At 42.0% G+C, this 16,011-nt stretch overlaps 2 protein-coding genes across 2 annotated transcripts in view; one reads left to right on the top strand and one right to left on the bottom strand.

Moving 5' to 3' along the window:
• The window catches only part of ZFYVE28 (zinc finger FYVE-type containing 28), a 155,864-nt gene extending 143,308 nt beyond the window's left edge, over positions 1-12,556 (bottom strand). Inside the window, exon 1 of the mRNA XM_086611727.1 lies at positions 12,525-12,556. The gene's annotated coding sequence lies outside the window, so the exon portion shown is untranslated. The remainder of the gene's footprint in view (positions 1-12,524) is intronic.
• Positions 12,557-15,706: 3,150 nt separating this feature from the next.
• The window catches only part of CFAP99 (cilia and flagella associated protein 99), a 60,604-nt gene continuing 60,299 nt past the window's right edge, over positions 15,707-16,011 (top strand). The window contains exon 1 of the mRNA XM_086612037.1: positions 15,707-15,826. Coding sequence (XP_086468163.1) covers positions 15,707-15,826 — 120 coding nt within the window. The remainder of the gene's footprint in view (positions 15,827-16,011) is intronic.

The raw sequence follows: 16,011 nt of genomic DNA on the forward strand, positions 1-16,011 counted from the left end.
AGGTTAAGACAAGGCTTCCTCTAACATCTTGTTTTATCCAGACAGAGAGGTGATATGAATCAAAAAAATTATTTTCCCCACCAACAGAAGGTGTTGTGAGTGGGAATAACATCTAGGAAGGCAGCACTTCTCTATAATGTTGCCTTTTTCCAGCATCTAAGATACAAAATACTTAATTGCTCCACATGGATCTAATGGACAGCAAAGTGGGGAAAGGAGACCCATAGATATGGAAACACATACTGTAGTATCATCAACCATACTGCTTTCAAGTTGCTTAAGCAAATAACCTCCCTAGAAGAAACTTCTCCTGCTTTCAGAGCAGCTCCTCAAAAATAACAAAGCTTTTAGCTTTTTGTGACTTCTCAACACCACTATAAAGCTCTCTCAGTGCAGAATGCAGTGGCTTGTGCCGATAGTGCTTTACTCTTGGGGAGTGGGAATCTACAAAATAAAGAGAGTACCTCTACTTGTGTAACCCAGATCTTACTTTTGTATTTAGCATTGCAAGCGTTTTATTTGCTAGCTTTCAAGTAAGCAAAGTGCAGACAAAACAACCACAAAGCTTTCGGCTAAAATTAAGTTTACCAAGAATTTGTACTTCTCTTTCTTACAGCTTTTTCAATCTCATTCCAGCAAGCACACAGTGAAAAATGTTACATTATCTGACAATACTGCCATTGATGAAAATTAAATAGAGGAAAGGCTTTTAAAGGCTTTGAAGTTAGGGGTTTTTTTTTAATGCTGAAATAGTATCATTAGCTGATCCTTCACTCTACTGGGTCCAAGCCCCAAATCAGCAAGTTTTAGGTTTGACAATTCATATACTGAATTTGAAACAGAGAGCAGATATGCCAAACACACAACAGAGCATTAACCAAATACCTTCACAAGTCCTTTTGGTAAGAACAGCTGGCTCAAAGGATCAAGTAGTTTAAGAACGAAAACCTTGCCCTTTATGTAGCTCACTGTCTTGCCTCACTCTTTCTGCAGTTTTGCTTCCGGCAAATGCTGTATGTGCCTTTGTCACTTCAAGGTTACTTGCATTAACATTTTGTGCAAGGTCTGCACCTTAACCTCACCTAAAAAATAACTTTGGGTGAGCCTGTTTTACAGTAAAAATTGAATCAGAAGTCCAACTCTTAGTCCCATGTAACTTCACTTGGGTTTCAGACTGCCCTCTGCATTAGAGGAATTAACATCTCTCCTACACAAGTAAGAGCGCTAGGTACAATGTGGATTAGGATTTCATTTTACCATTATTTGTATTACCAATATAACATAAGACACATGCACTACAAGACACTGAAGATGCAACTCCATAGTTGGTACAAGGCAATATGAAGACCATGTTGTCACCAAAAGAGGAGTTCATACTGCCCCTCTCCTCTCACTAAGCTGGCAACTAACTCTGAAAAAATTATATAAACCGAGTGACTAAGTTTCCACACGTGTTAGAAAGCTCATCCAACACACAGCAACCACACAATTTCCAATAGTAACAGCAGGGAGTTAGGACAGGAGCACATGGCCAGAAGCTGAAGCACTGCACTCCAGATCTGTACTCCCTTGGTTGACCTAAAATTCACAAGGGGAGTGCACGAAGATTCTTGATAGGTTTCATATACTGTGAACACATTTCCCTTTGCTCTGTAGGCATTCACTACTGCACTAACACATTGGACCATATCTTACAGTACTTGATAGAAGATTCATGTCATTCTAGTAGAAAAGTTGCCGGATAAGCGCAGGGAGTCATAAACAGTATATAGTAACAGAGTTAAGTAACCAGAGCTGTGATATGAGGTAGCTATAAAACAGACTCACACTCTATCAGAAGAGTTTGAAGCAAACAGGTTCAAAGGTTGAGTCACTACTGATCAATCTTTTATCCAGCACTGTAAAACCTATATACACCACAGACATCCGTATTTAAGAGACACTTCTAACTCCTATTTTATTACACAGCATTTATCCCATCAACTCTATTTTACACAAACCAAACAAAACATAGCATCTGTAAGCATAATACACCACCTCAATGAAACGGATATTCTGTACTCTGCACTTAGGACTAGACGTGTTCTTGTGTGATCTGATCTAGGTGGTCCTGCTCTGGCAGGGGGATTGGACTAGATGATCCTTTGAGGTCCCTTCCAATCCCTAACATTGTGTGATTCTGTGACTCAGGGACAGTTATTGACTTGGAAGACATGCCCTACCCTCCAAATTACAGAAGCGTTTCAGTAGAAAGAAAAAACTCCCACCCCCACCCCCCGAAAGCTTTGCATGTCAACATACACCAGCGATTTTACCACACGGGAGATGAGAAAGAGACTGAACAGACTGGAGGCATGGTTAGTGAGGCATTGGTTTAAACATGACTAATTAACAACTGAAAATCACCATTACCTATTTCCCCATATGTTCTCATTTGTAAGCAAGAGCTGGACAGTGAATCTTAACATATGGCAACAGTAAGTTGCACTCCAGTCTCTGAATAGCAAAGTACAGACAATCTGGTCCACTGCTTCAGCTGTAAAGTGTTACTGTAGTGTAACCTAAAAGGAAAAATAATCTCATAAAATCATGGGCAGAGAGAAATGGCAAAAGAGGAATAAAATGGTCAAAAAACTCTCAAATTAAGCTTTTCTGGCTATTTTGGCTATTAGTTTACATTTAAGGGCACTGAATAACCTCATCTCACCTTCATGCCTCAGTCCCCCATTTGAAAGCTAGGAAGAAAAACTGTTTGTATTTGAAAGACGCACAGATGACACACAAGTTTTGGACCACACACAACACACAGGCGCAGAGAGGGAGAGAGAAGTAACTACAAAAGAGTAGGAACCAATCTCACAGCATTTCATTGCCTGGCCTGGCTGATAACAAATTACTCTGGGCTTAAGCAAAAAAATGCACTTAGTCTTCTTACATAAAAACTAGCGCTTCCAGGAGAAAGGCTGTCACATATAAATCATACTTCATGAGTGCCCCTGAAGAGTTAATGACAGTCTTAATCAGTTTTCTCTTTTTTCAAAGAGCATGAATTAATGTCTATCAGATACACATTTTTTCTAAACTAATCAAAAATATTAAGCCTCAATCAAGACAACTGAATTTAAACAGACTACCTCTTTATTTCACATAGAAAACAAAAGCAACCAGGAACCTTCGACTCACCTACATTTGTTAACATCAAAACAGTAGTTTATATAGATGTATGTATGCATATGTACATATAGATTGATATACACATATTACATCAAGAAATTAACTGAACATTTCTCATGTAGAGTAAAAAATTCTTTTAATTTTTTATACAGAAAAGCATGTCATGGCTTTTTAAAGATGCATTAATTTTTTAAAAAGTTGCATCCCAGTTCCACGTCTAAAAATACTTTAGAATTCAGAGGCATGAGTTACTTTAATATTAACCTACTGGTTTCTTGTTGTCAACTCCACATAGCACTGGCTACTATGAAAGTGCCAAACAGTGACTCTCAAAGTTCAATTGGAAAAGAAGTTGTCAACTGAAAAATAGATACAGCCTAAAGCTAAGGCTTTCTTAAAGAAACTAATTGTCACAGGAAATATTGTGGCTGATTAACTGAGAAAATATATCTTTACTTTCCTCAAATATACTCAATCAACTGTTTAGACAAAACAGCAAAAAAAAATATCAAAATACAGTAAAACTACAGTCAACACCTGTTGTTTGGTGGCCCTTTAGATTTTTTTTTTTCCTACTCCTTACATCATATTAACTCTTCATTATTCTATAAGGGCTTCCATCCATCTGGCACCATGAAATGACATTTCAACTGCATCAAGATATTTTTGTATACTTGATCTGTCATCTAGATCAGGAATACTGCTCTAATTTTATAAAAATATACATTTAAAAAACATTAAATAATGTGTTCAGCAGTGCAGGCACTCTATATCTATGAATCTTGAAAATAAAGTAAAAGTAGACAGTGCTTTGAGAGGATTTAGAGGGTTTTATAGGAAGCATGCTGATACTTTCTTATTTGTATGGTAAGAGCACAAACTCCAGCAACTGGATGAAGACAGCAAGGTGAAATTTCTGCCAGGAGACAGATGCTTACAAAAACAGACTTAGACAAAGAGGCACTGATATGATAGCCTGTACCGTTCCTGAAAAAGTTTCCTAGACGACAAACATACAAAATTCACTTACAAACATGCAAGACCCCTTTCATGCTCATCTCCTTTCAAGGCGGGAAAATGACCTGAATAAACTGGGTTTTGGAACATCTGATGAACTTCAGCATGTCAGGAAATGTTTCCTACATTAAAAGGTTTACAAGGAAAGTGAGAATTGGAAGAATGCAAAGCAGAAATGCAGAACACCCTGAGCATCCGGTTGGTTTAGCTTCAACCACCGACAATTCTCAGAGATCAAAGCACCAGTCAATGGCAGGAATTAACACATTCCAGCATAAACATCACCCCAATTTAAATGAACCTGTGCCCCATTTGAAAATAAAGAGCATGCATTTTGAAAGAGCAGGAAAGTAATCCTCCCTTTCTTCCTCCCTCAAACTATTTTTCTTACATTTTTATGCCAAGCATTTTGTTCCACCCTATCTTCTTCACTCGTCTCCCCTTCAGCATCCTTTTCCCCGCTTGCTTTCCTTTCATTCGTTCACCCGGTGTGGTGTACAGGGAGCTGACACGATGCTTACTCTCACGTTACTCATTCTGAACAGCTACGAGTGTGGACAAAGGCTCTGCGAGAGAAAAGAAAAACGAGCTTATGGCCTACAAAGACAGAGCAAAGCAGAGGCAGTCCCTCCATGACACTCTCAGAGGTCAACCATCCTTGCTGTATATTGTTACCCACTTCCACAGCCTCACTGCAGAATCCTATTTCCTTTCACAACATAGTTCCTGCCAATCAGCTTTTCAGGGAATGTTATTGCTAAACAGGATCAAAATCATTAATACTACAGGGAGGAGAGGGTGGTGAATGTAGAGGAATCGGAGTAAGAACCACCATGGATGGGATTCAGAAGGATCAAGAAGAATTGCCAGGCTAAAGGCTTGAGGAAGGACTGCAAAACAGTCACTGACTACTGGGGAGACAAGAGGGAAAAATCCTACCACCTGCAGGGTAGGACAGAAATACGCAGACAGCATGCAATAAAGTCTAACACACATCATCAAAATAAATAAATAAGAGCAAGACCTTCCAGCTATAGCAGCAAGGTATACTGAGACAGGAAGGCTGTATCTTTAAGTTGTCCAAACATCCCATCTCTCCCAAAACTCAACTCTTTCCTATACCTAAACCTCTATAACAAACACATAACAACTTTTGTCACTCACCTGTTTTCAAACAGCAGGCAGCTGACACTGCCTCAGAGAAAAAAGATATTCTATTACACTGAGCTATCCATCAGACACAGGTTAAGTGCTCTGCTTTAGCTGACTTAGGGACAGCTCGAGTTTACAGTATTCAACAGCTTCAGCTAGCATGGAATGCAGCAATTCACTTCTAAGCGCAAGCAGAAAACATACAGCCATTATACCAACCATCTCCAGCTTGCAATTTTAGCTATAATAAAGAGCTAGAATATTTTGTACTTTCAAGATAAAAGCAAACACTCAGCTGAGAATAGGTAAGAAAGACTCCAATCTAGCAGCATCCTCCAGTAAAATGACCAAGCTTGAGAAACTTGCTCTTTCACATGCATGATGAAGGTTGGTCAGTCTCCAAATATGAGCCAAACAAACAAACTCAGCCTTCAATTAATTTATTTTTAACATCATTATTTAAAAATAGTTTTACTGAATGCATTTAAATGAATGCTGCTAGCGCAACTGCCATGAAAGTAGATCATCTGAACTATTAAAGCAGTTAAATGAAGCACATCTGAAGTATTTGCACTGTTGATTTTTCAGTTAGTTCAGTAAGAAAATATTCTTCTGTCGTCCAACACACAGGGCATTTTCGTTGAGGTTTGGGTTTTTTGGTTTATTTGTTTTGCCATTCTTCTAAACATCCTAGGAAGACTGCACTGTGATCTTTAAAAAATTGGGGTTTTTTCTAAATCCTGGTAAATACCATGTGGGGGGAGAACAACAGAATCTAAACATCCAAATCAAGTCTCCAAGAGAAAAAGCAGAAGATAGTCTGCGGGACAAGGGACACATTAGGTCATACCAGTGGCTGCTTGAAAAAGTGTATAAAGAAAACGCTTAGCTCATTAGAATGAAACTTGGCTTGAAGCACTGAGAAGCCAGTAGTCATTATGGAGACCAGAAGTATAAACTAATTGAAAAATTACTAGACATTTTAAGCAAAAATGTTGGCAAGTTATTGAATTATGAGGGTACAATCTGCAGTTCAGCAAACTCCTATACTGCAGACTATCATAAGTTTAAAAAAAAAAGCCAAGGGGAAATATCAGTTATTATTCATGTCATCTTTTCTCCCTAGGCATCTCTCACAGAACACAGAGAAAGAGATCACCACCAGACATCACACCAGGCTAGATGGACCTTTGATCTGATATCCTGTGACTCTGCTCACAGTAATCCACATCAAAAGTAACCTTGCAAGGTGTAGGTATCTCTCTTGCATGAGAGTAATTAAGAACAGCCAAGTAATTCTCTTAGACAGCTGCAATACCCACTTCCCCGTTTCGGATACAGGTAACATCAAGGCTAAGAAACAATATGACTGCGGGGAATTATCTTCAGTCAGCTGCAGAGCTAGAATGAAACCACAAAGAACCGTAAGGGTTCCACACTTGTGTTCAAACCACTGGGTGGTGCTTCTAAAAGGAAGCAATTCAGTATGCAAAACTCTAAAACGGAATGCGTGTGATGACTTTAAGTCACCTTGCTCAGGATTGTTACCACTAATACTGATTCACGGGGTTCAATAGCTGCAGCCTCTGATTAGACAGTAGCAACAAGAATAATTAAGCAGATAATGGAGATTAAAGAGCTGATCATGAAAATAGCAAAGACTTCCAAAAACCCAGTAACTGCTGTTTCCCCAAATAAGAAAAACTCCTCATTCTTCTGTCTTTGCAAGTCATTAGATGTTAATATAAATACTGCATTAAAATAAGGAGTGCTTTTTTTTCCCCAAACTGCTGTTCCCAAAGGCTTTGGTTACTGTATGGCACCATTAAAAAGAAGCTTTATGCTACAAACAGCATTTACCTCCTCTTTCACTCTTCATTTAAGTAGTTTCCTCTAAGACATTTTTCCCCAGACTGAATTCACTGAAGCACACCCTTCAGATTTTAAGATCTGAAAATTGTAATTAAAATAAGATGCGAACTGCTTTCTACCTATCACTGTAAAATACTTCTTCCTTTTTCATTCACTCTCCCAAAACTAGTCTCAATATTCACTTGCCTACTCCAGTAGCTTCATCCTTTTTCATTTCTGACCATTTCCATCCATCAAAACACCAATTAAAAGAATCCTCCCTTTGCAGTACGTTAAGCACAGTCAACTGTGTCACTTTTATGATCTTCAGTTCTTCTAAAGTTCAAACTTCTATTAATCTTGAAGGACCCCTTCTTCTTTCTACTTACAACCAGTTTTATCCCCCACAAATATTTGCTCTTTTCCTCAAGAAAAAATCCGTTTAGACTATTTCCTCTTGTATTTCCCATCTTTTTACTTTGAGTCAGCTCTGCCACTGAGCAATCCTGACAACACTGCTGAGAAAGATTACCTTATGTGCAGCTTCCAATGTTCAACACTCACCTACAACTTTTTTAAAACACTTCTTGTGTAAAGTAATGTAGAAGCTCCTAGAGGTCATTTGATTAAATTTTTTTGCAATTGGCTTATTTTCCTACTTTGGGGGATTGCTCTTGATCCCCTAGGAATGCTCTCTCTTCCTCTTACTTCCATGTGTTCTTCCAAGATACTCATTTACTATCTTTTTTAAAAGGCCTTTTTAAAAGGCTTTTTTAAAATTAGCACATCTACCTTTTCTTCAAAGTCCTTTAACAACTATTATTAGCAATAATTATTACTAGCTATGGCTTACTTTCACAGAACATAGCTTAGTAAAAAAGCCCTTAAAAAAACTTACAGAAAGGCACTACGCACAAACACAGAAACAGGCCTTTTCCAAGTACCAGCCATTCCACTTATCCCTAAATGTTATTTCTGATCAGAGAGCACCGTTGCCGAAACACATTAACAGGAAGCAAGAACCTCTTGTCTTGAGGATGGATCTGCTAATCCAGCTGCAGAAAGTAATAATCAGATTTAAAAAAGAAACCAATGAAAAGTATTTCCAAACAAACACCCAGGAAGATAGCAACCACAATTCTCAGCATATCCAAGCACTCCAGGGGGAGAAGATGCAAAACCTCTGAAGCATGTGAGAGGTCTGCTGAGTACCTACTTGTCAGTAAGCCTTCACTCCTAGCTACAAGTTGGGGCTATTTCCATAGACCTGTCTTCACATCTCCATGGGAAATACCGAGTCTTTTATTCAAAAGAGACACTAATGGCACAGCTGTACCTTGGCCAATCTTGGAGAGGGTGTTAAAAAAAAAATCATTCAAAACCTCCAGGCTCATGCAAGCCTTGTGAGCACCATTTAACTAGGACAAAGCAGCATCTTTACTACCAGTGTCTATGAATTTTGTGGGAATTATAGGAACATAAGAAATTCTTCAACATTTACCACAAGAAGTTTGCATTCTTTCACTGTGTAAAAGAAACTAGGAACAAAAAATTAGGTTAGTGAATGCACAACTGAAATAGATATCAAAAAAGAAGGTAAGGCCTCATGAAAAAACATATTCCTTGGCTTTTGTTCCCCGGGTAAAAATTTATTCAGATTCATAGATGGAAAAACAAAATAAACAACATTATTAAAATAAATAAAAATATGAAAAATAAACATACGCTGCAGACATTTCAGTCCATTATGCAAATAGATTTAAAACATCTTGAAGTTGTGGTTAGAGTCAGACTTTTTTTTCCCTTGTCAAATACTAACCAGTTCTTTCAAAACATCAATGAACTCAAGCTCAATTCAAAAGAGTTACCCCAGTGAGCCAGTTACCCATGCTTTTTTCAAGCTAATCTCTAGATTTAAGCAGCAACATTCACAGAAATTATTCTGAAGACTTTGGATACCAAAAGCATTTCAAAACTCTGCAAAACCAGTTCTGTATGGTACGGATCAGTTCAGTTCTGTATTTTTGCAGGCTGCTCAGATCCGCCTGGGAGGAGGTTCTGACCTGACACCTGTGGAATGCTCCGGCAGCAGAAGGCACAAGATAAGAAACTCCCTGAAGTGACAGGAAAGATTTCTATTACATCTGTGCATACAGACAAATATTTTGATTTAGAAGGAATCATCTTTTGCCTCAGAAAGGTGGCAGTGCCTGGGAAGTCCGCAGTGTCCTGAGGAGGTCAAACAGAGTTAACTACTGTTCCATGAGTGTGCAGCAATTCAAGAACACTATTGCTTCAAATCACTCCTCTGCTTTTCTCCCGGTTCAAAAGCAAACACCAACCTTCCCTCCAAAAACTTAACGCATTGAATCCGCAGTCCCCAAAAAGAAGACACATCTTACAGGCAACATTTAAAAAATCAAATAAAAATTGATGTGGCACAGGAGGCCAGAAACAATCTCCTCTCTGCTCCAGCCCTAATACATCAGTTAAAAGTCTGCGTCCTACCAGCTATACGGATCACGTCACTGCTATTTATTTCATGCTCTGGTTACTGCCGCCACCGCATTTGATCAGGGTTATTAAAATCCGGTACATCAGCATACCTGGAGAATAGGGCTGGACAGGAAGAGCACCGGCCGCACAGGGATCTAGGAAAGTGGTGCTGTTCTCGTGACATGATCGTGACTTCAGTCAAGACTTGCCACTTCCTATACCCACATTTTCTCTCCCATCCTCAGTATGTTCAGAGATGCAGTTACAACTAAATATCGCTGCCTAGATGCAGGTCCCTGCATCTTACAGTAACTTGATGATTATCCTGATAGTTCTGTAATTCCATCTTGTTAAACAGCATCTGTTCTATCCCACTTCCTTCTCTCTCTCCCATTTACAAAGATTAAGCTGAATTGATTTGCATATTTGGGGGTTGGTGGTTCGTTTTTTTTCTTTTTAGGAACAATTATGAAATGTTCCCCTGGGATTAAGCTAAACTTGACATCCAGGTTTCTAAAAGGGCTATCCCTCTGAATTTGCTGCACTGTGATGTCATCCCCCCCTTACCTTCAAAAGTATCTCCGAATATTAATCAAAGCTGTAGGCCAAACGCACAGTACCATCAAAATCTGCTGCCATGCAGAAGTCATATTATATGACAGTAGGATCTGGAATATTTCAGAAGCAGCCCTCCCATCATTGGTAGTAGCAAAATCTAACAGATAAAACGTACCTGGCATCTGAAATACCTGACAGAGGATTATAACTAAGCAACATAAGTCGCTAGTTGTGATGGTCCCCATTTTGAATAAATATTCAAAAAAGTAATCTTAAAAATATATTATATTCAAAACCATTTCCAAATAGACTGTGGAACTCACTCACTTTAGGGGAAGGAATCCTAAGTATTCCTTGACAAAATAGAAAAGCAAGTAGTATAACCAGAAAAGTTACAATCTCTAAGTGTGAGCTCCTCTATCTTACTTTCTCCCAAAAAAGTGCTATGCAAAATTCTGTGTATTTAGTTTATATTATCCATACCAATTCAATAGGCACATCAGAAAAAAATGCCTGTTTCTGAAGGAACATACGCTATTACAATTCGCCAGTAGCCCACTCTGAATACAAGTACAAAAATTATGTAGAAAGCTACTACTGAAACTAACAAAAACTATTTGCAAAGAAAATATAAACACACAACAAAAAGGACAGGGTGCAGGTTTTAAACTAACAGCAATAGATGTTACTGATTTATACACTATTTGATAGAGACCTCGGATGCTGAACATCCAGCGTACAATGAAGGAATGGTATCTTAATAAAGTAAGTTTTATGATAAAAAGATGAAATCTCCATTAGAAAGAAAATTAGTGTGAAAACTAACTAGTTTTTATTAAAAAATAGTGACAAAAGCTGTATTTGCAATTATTTCTTCTGCAATTAAGATTACCAATATTTCTTTCGGTTAATTAACTGTTTCTCTCTCAGTTGTTCCTTGGTGTGAAACACAAATAACAAAGTTTGTTGAAAGCCACCTGTCATTTGTTACTGTAATTTCAGTTACTTAATCTATAAATTATATTTCTTTCCGTTATTAGCAGAAACATCAGACAAGTATGTGCTCTTCAACAGTACTCACGAGGGTTATGACTACATACAAAATCCATAAAGCCAGCATAATCTGACCTTCTATTTTGCAGTTATCACCTCGATTTTTCTTTTTCCCCTAAATCGCAGCATATTGGCTGTAGTTCAGGCAAAAGGACTGTGTGCATGGAAGATTTACCAAAATGAGGCTTAACACTATTACTGAAATTAAAACGTAAGAAAAAATGGGTGGTAGTGACAAGCAGGGTCAAAAATTAAACCGAGTACTTTATGAAGTGAATCACTATACTGACTGCTGTAATGCCTGGACAGAAAAAGGATGCTGTAGTCGTTCAAAACCAGTAGTGCCCTTCATATACAACCCGAATATCACATGCGAGACAAGATCACTCTCCAGACAGTTGTTATTTAACTCACGCCAGAAGATGATAATTTCATTACAAAGCAAGCTATGATTCTTGGACTCCTTCCAAGAATTCCAAAACACGAAGAAAAGAGCAAAAAATTTACACCTACAGAACAGCATTCAACTATTTTTTTTTTTTTTTAACTTAAGAAGTTCCCAGGTGCACGCAGATGGCACTCGCAGCAGAACCGCCTCTCTCCCGGTCCGGGCTACACGCACCTCACAGCGAGCAGCCGCCCGGGGCTCGGCCCCGAAGAACGGCCCGGGGCTCACGGCAGAGCCGCATCCGCGCTGCGCCGCGCCGCCCGCCGCTCCGCAGGCTGCCCGGGAGCGCCGCCGGGGCCGGGGAGAGCCCCCTGCGTGGCGGGGGGGGGGGGGGGAGGTGCGGCGGGCCGTGCTCTCGCCCGGTCCAGCGGGCGCCGCGGCACACGCTCTGCTTTGTCATCTCTCCCCCCGCAGCGAGCGAGCCGCTCCGCTGCGCGCACGCCGTACGAGCCGACCGCCCGCTCCGCCGCCCCCGCCGCCTTTCCCCGGCGGAACCGCCACAGACCGTGCCCGGCACCCGGCGGGACCCGTCCGACAGCGAACGGACCGAACCCCGCTCCGCGCCCACCTCACGCCCCCTCCGCGGCCGGCGGCCCCCGGCTGAGGCACCAGCGCGAACCGACCCGCGGCCGCCAGCGCCGCGCCCGGCTCCGCGCCTCAACTTCCCAACCGCGGCGTGAGGGTGACCCCGAGGGAAGGCGAGACGAGGTGCCGGCGGGCAGCGGCAGCCCGGCGCCCCCGAGCTGCCCGGCGCCGGCCGCTCCCCACAACTTACCTTGGGTTTATAGAGCCACTTTCGGAACCTGTTCATCATCACCGCGGCCGCCGCCACCCCGCCGCCGCCTGCCGCTGCCACTGGGGCTGCCGGCTCCCCGCCCGCGCCGCTCGGGGGACCGGGACAAGCCCTGCCCCTCGCCGGGAGGCTCCGCCGGGTCGTCGTCACTGCCGCCGCCTCCGCTCCTCCTCAGGGCAGAGGCCGCCGCGCTCGCTCCCCTCAGCGCAGGGACCGGCCGCCCGCACCGAGGGCTGCGCGCCTCGCTGACAGCCCCCAAAACATTGCGCGGCCGGCAGCGGCGCCCACCCCCCGCGCATGCGCAGGGGCGGGCCCACGCTCTCCCGCCCCGCTGCCTCCCGCGACCAATCGGGTGACGGTCAGGGACGGCCCCGCGGAGGGCTCGCCCCGCCCCCTCGCTGCTTATTTGCGTAACCCGGGAAGGGGGCGGAGAGACTACGTGCCCCAGCATGCCACGCCCCGCAGCCGGGGGCGCGGTGCAGCGCGCCGTGGCCCGGTGGATGCCGGGATTTGTAGTCTTCTCCGCGGGCGAGGCTGAGCGTGTCCGCTTCGGGAGAGAGACCCTCTGCGTGTGACAGTCAGCCCTACCCGAGTGCGCGGTGATGGGCTGACTGGTGTACAGCCGCCCGCGAGCACGAAAATCGAGGGAAGGCGGAACGAGTTGCTCGGCAACGGCGCCAAACAAACGCCGCCATCTTTCCTCCCGCCCGGGTAGTTCTTTGCCCCCGATCGGGCCGTTCCGCCAGACGAAGGCGGGCGCGCGGGACAACTACATCTCCCAGCAGCCCCTGCGCCCCGTAGCAACGGCGGTCGCGTCGCGGTCTCTGCGGTCGGAGGGTCCCGCCGCGCTGAGAGGGGCGCCGGGCTCCGGCGGGGCGGCCAGGTACGGGGCCGGGCGGGGCCGGGCTCCGGCGGGGTCGCCGGCGGGGCGGGGGCTGCTGCGCGCTCGCGTGTTTACCTCAGGCGGCGGCGGCGGCGGCGGAGGTCTGCTTTGTGCTGTGGACAGGATCGTTGGGCTTTGCTCTCAGAGCTTTTGCTAATTGTTGTGGTTTCCGGCGAGCAGCCAGCCTCGGTGCCCTTTGGCTTACTTACCTCGTAAATACGGTGTAAGTTACTTGCAGAAGGCTTTGTACAATGAATATTTCGTCGTAGCGTTCCACGAGACATTGCATTAACAATACTGTGTCAAGTAAAATACGTGTAGGTATGCAAAACATTGAAATATATGCAAATTAAAAATAAACATAAGATCCAGGCTATAGCTGCTCAGGATAAATGTTTTCCACCTGATGCTTTGCTGCCTTAGGAGAGGAATCTGCTGAAAAGAAGGCCTGTGCCCAGAACTGCTCTCCGCTATGCTCAGGTGACAGTCAGCGATGCGGAAAAGTCCAGAGTAAATGAAAATGGCAGGATGAAACCACTGGGACAATTGTACCCTGTGTTCCGTGGCTTTTTCTAGCACACAGCTGAGAGAAACACGTATTCCATTTTGAGCAGCAGCTACTTGATCTGACTGAATTTTGCAGGGAGGCTTACTTCAGCCCTCTTTTTAGGAAGGAGGGCTTTCATCAGAGGAAATGCATTTGCAGTCTTTCTAGGCTAGGAACGTAGGAGCAAATGTAAAACCTGAAGGAATGTTTCAGGTTATTGAAGCCAGTCCCTACAATTGTGGCCAGTCTTATCCTATGTAATTGCTTTCAAAAGATCTCCAAGCCCCATTGTAAAATATGGCTAGGTCAGGTTCTTACTTCCTTTAACTGAAATTCTACGTCTGATAATGAAATAAAATTTCTACCAGTTTTTATATAGTATAATTTTTTTATTATTTTTGTACTTAACAATTAGAATATTCTCCTAAATGGCCATGTCGAAATCAGGGTGCATGTCATAGCACAAAGTGTTTTGTTCCTGGTGTGTATGTTTTAAAACATTGATGATAATAGTGGCAGTTTGTTTAAATAAAATCACAAGTGAAGTTCCTTCTATTAAGAACCACTGTATGTCCAGAGTTCTCAAGGTGTTACTCTATGTCTTAGTTTTCGTATTCCAATTTTTGGTTTTAATGATCATTATTTGGACAGAAGGTCTGAATATCAGCACGTACAGAGCATGAGAACTCAAAACTTATTTCTAATATACCAGAAGAAAAAATATTTGTCACTGGTAGAGCTGTTGGAGCCTGAATTATGATTCAGCCTGAATGAGTACAGAGGTATTTCTGTCTCTGTCCAAAATCCCTGGTGAGTGTAAAAACATTGGCAGGTACAGGGAAACAGATGATGATTCTCAGAGGAGTGGAGAAACGGTGATTCTCCCTGTGACAGAGACACAGTAGCACCTCTTTTTTTATTTGCCATCCCTTGTCATGAACCAGCTGTGTTTTGCTGGACATTTTTTTTTTTAATTGAACTTTTTGTCTTAGTCCAACTAAATGCCTATATTGAGCATAATCACAGGTAACTAAATGCCTATATTGAGCATAATCACAAACAAACTCTTTTTATAGGCAATTATTATTGAGTATGGTAGTGCTGAAAGGCAAACTACAAAAACACTGTAACTAGAAATGTTACGATACTGTACCCAACTGCTGTGCCTTTAAAAACCTTGGTGGTGGCCCAGACTAACCACGTGTTGTGATTGCTGCCCAGCTTGCTGGCCAGCACTGTCTCATTGCTTCCTTATAATTCCTCTCTCTTCCTATTCTTTTGTGGTTTTGGAAAAACAGGCTGTTAATAGCAACATGTAGTAAGATTTAAGACTAAAATTTTGCTTTCAGTTGCGTCTCACTGGGAAGAGCAATGTGTTAAATAGGATCTGTGTAGCACACGCAAAATTTCATGCTTTTGCTCGAGTATTATCTTTAATTATATTCCGTCTAATAACCTGATACAGAAACCATTTGGGGTATCATTCCAAGGATCTTTTGAGACGTTTTCAGAATAAGAAATATGTAATTGTGTCTTCTATTTTATTGATGTTTGTACTGTATTCTCATTTCTCTTTTTAACTGTTCTGAGTAACTGTGATTTTGAAAGCTTGTCCTAAATGTTCTCTTTTACATTACTGCAGCATATCTTCTCTATGAGCCTATCAACATACATTACGCTACAACTGAAGGAGGCATGAAAAATTAATGATTTACTATATTTATAGGATTCTCCATGGTGAAGATGGTCAGCCATGGAAAACATATTGCAATAATAGTCCAACAGCTTAACAAATTTAACCCTGAAAATCAGAGCGTGGAGGATTTCTTGAATGAATCAGCTAAGATGTTACAGGTATATTAAGTTTCAGTTCATCTTACATCGCTAACCATGTGTTACTAGCTGATTTTAAATCTAAAGATATCTGTTTTCTAACATGTTGTTGTAATTTCTTTACATTTTTCTTACAGTGACATTTTTCATTCATGACTTAAGTCCAAATATCTTGTGGTTATCATCAGAAAAACAAGGAATTAAAG

This window comes from Tauraco erythrolophus, chromosome 5 (genome assembly GCF_009769465.1).
Source record: "Tauraco erythrolophus isolate bTauEry1 chromosome 5, bTauEry1.pri, whole genome shotgun sequence".
Taxonomy (NCBI): domain Eukaryota; kingdom Metazoa; phylum Chordata; class Aves; order Musophagiformes; family Musophagidae; genus Tauraco; species Tauraco erythrolophus.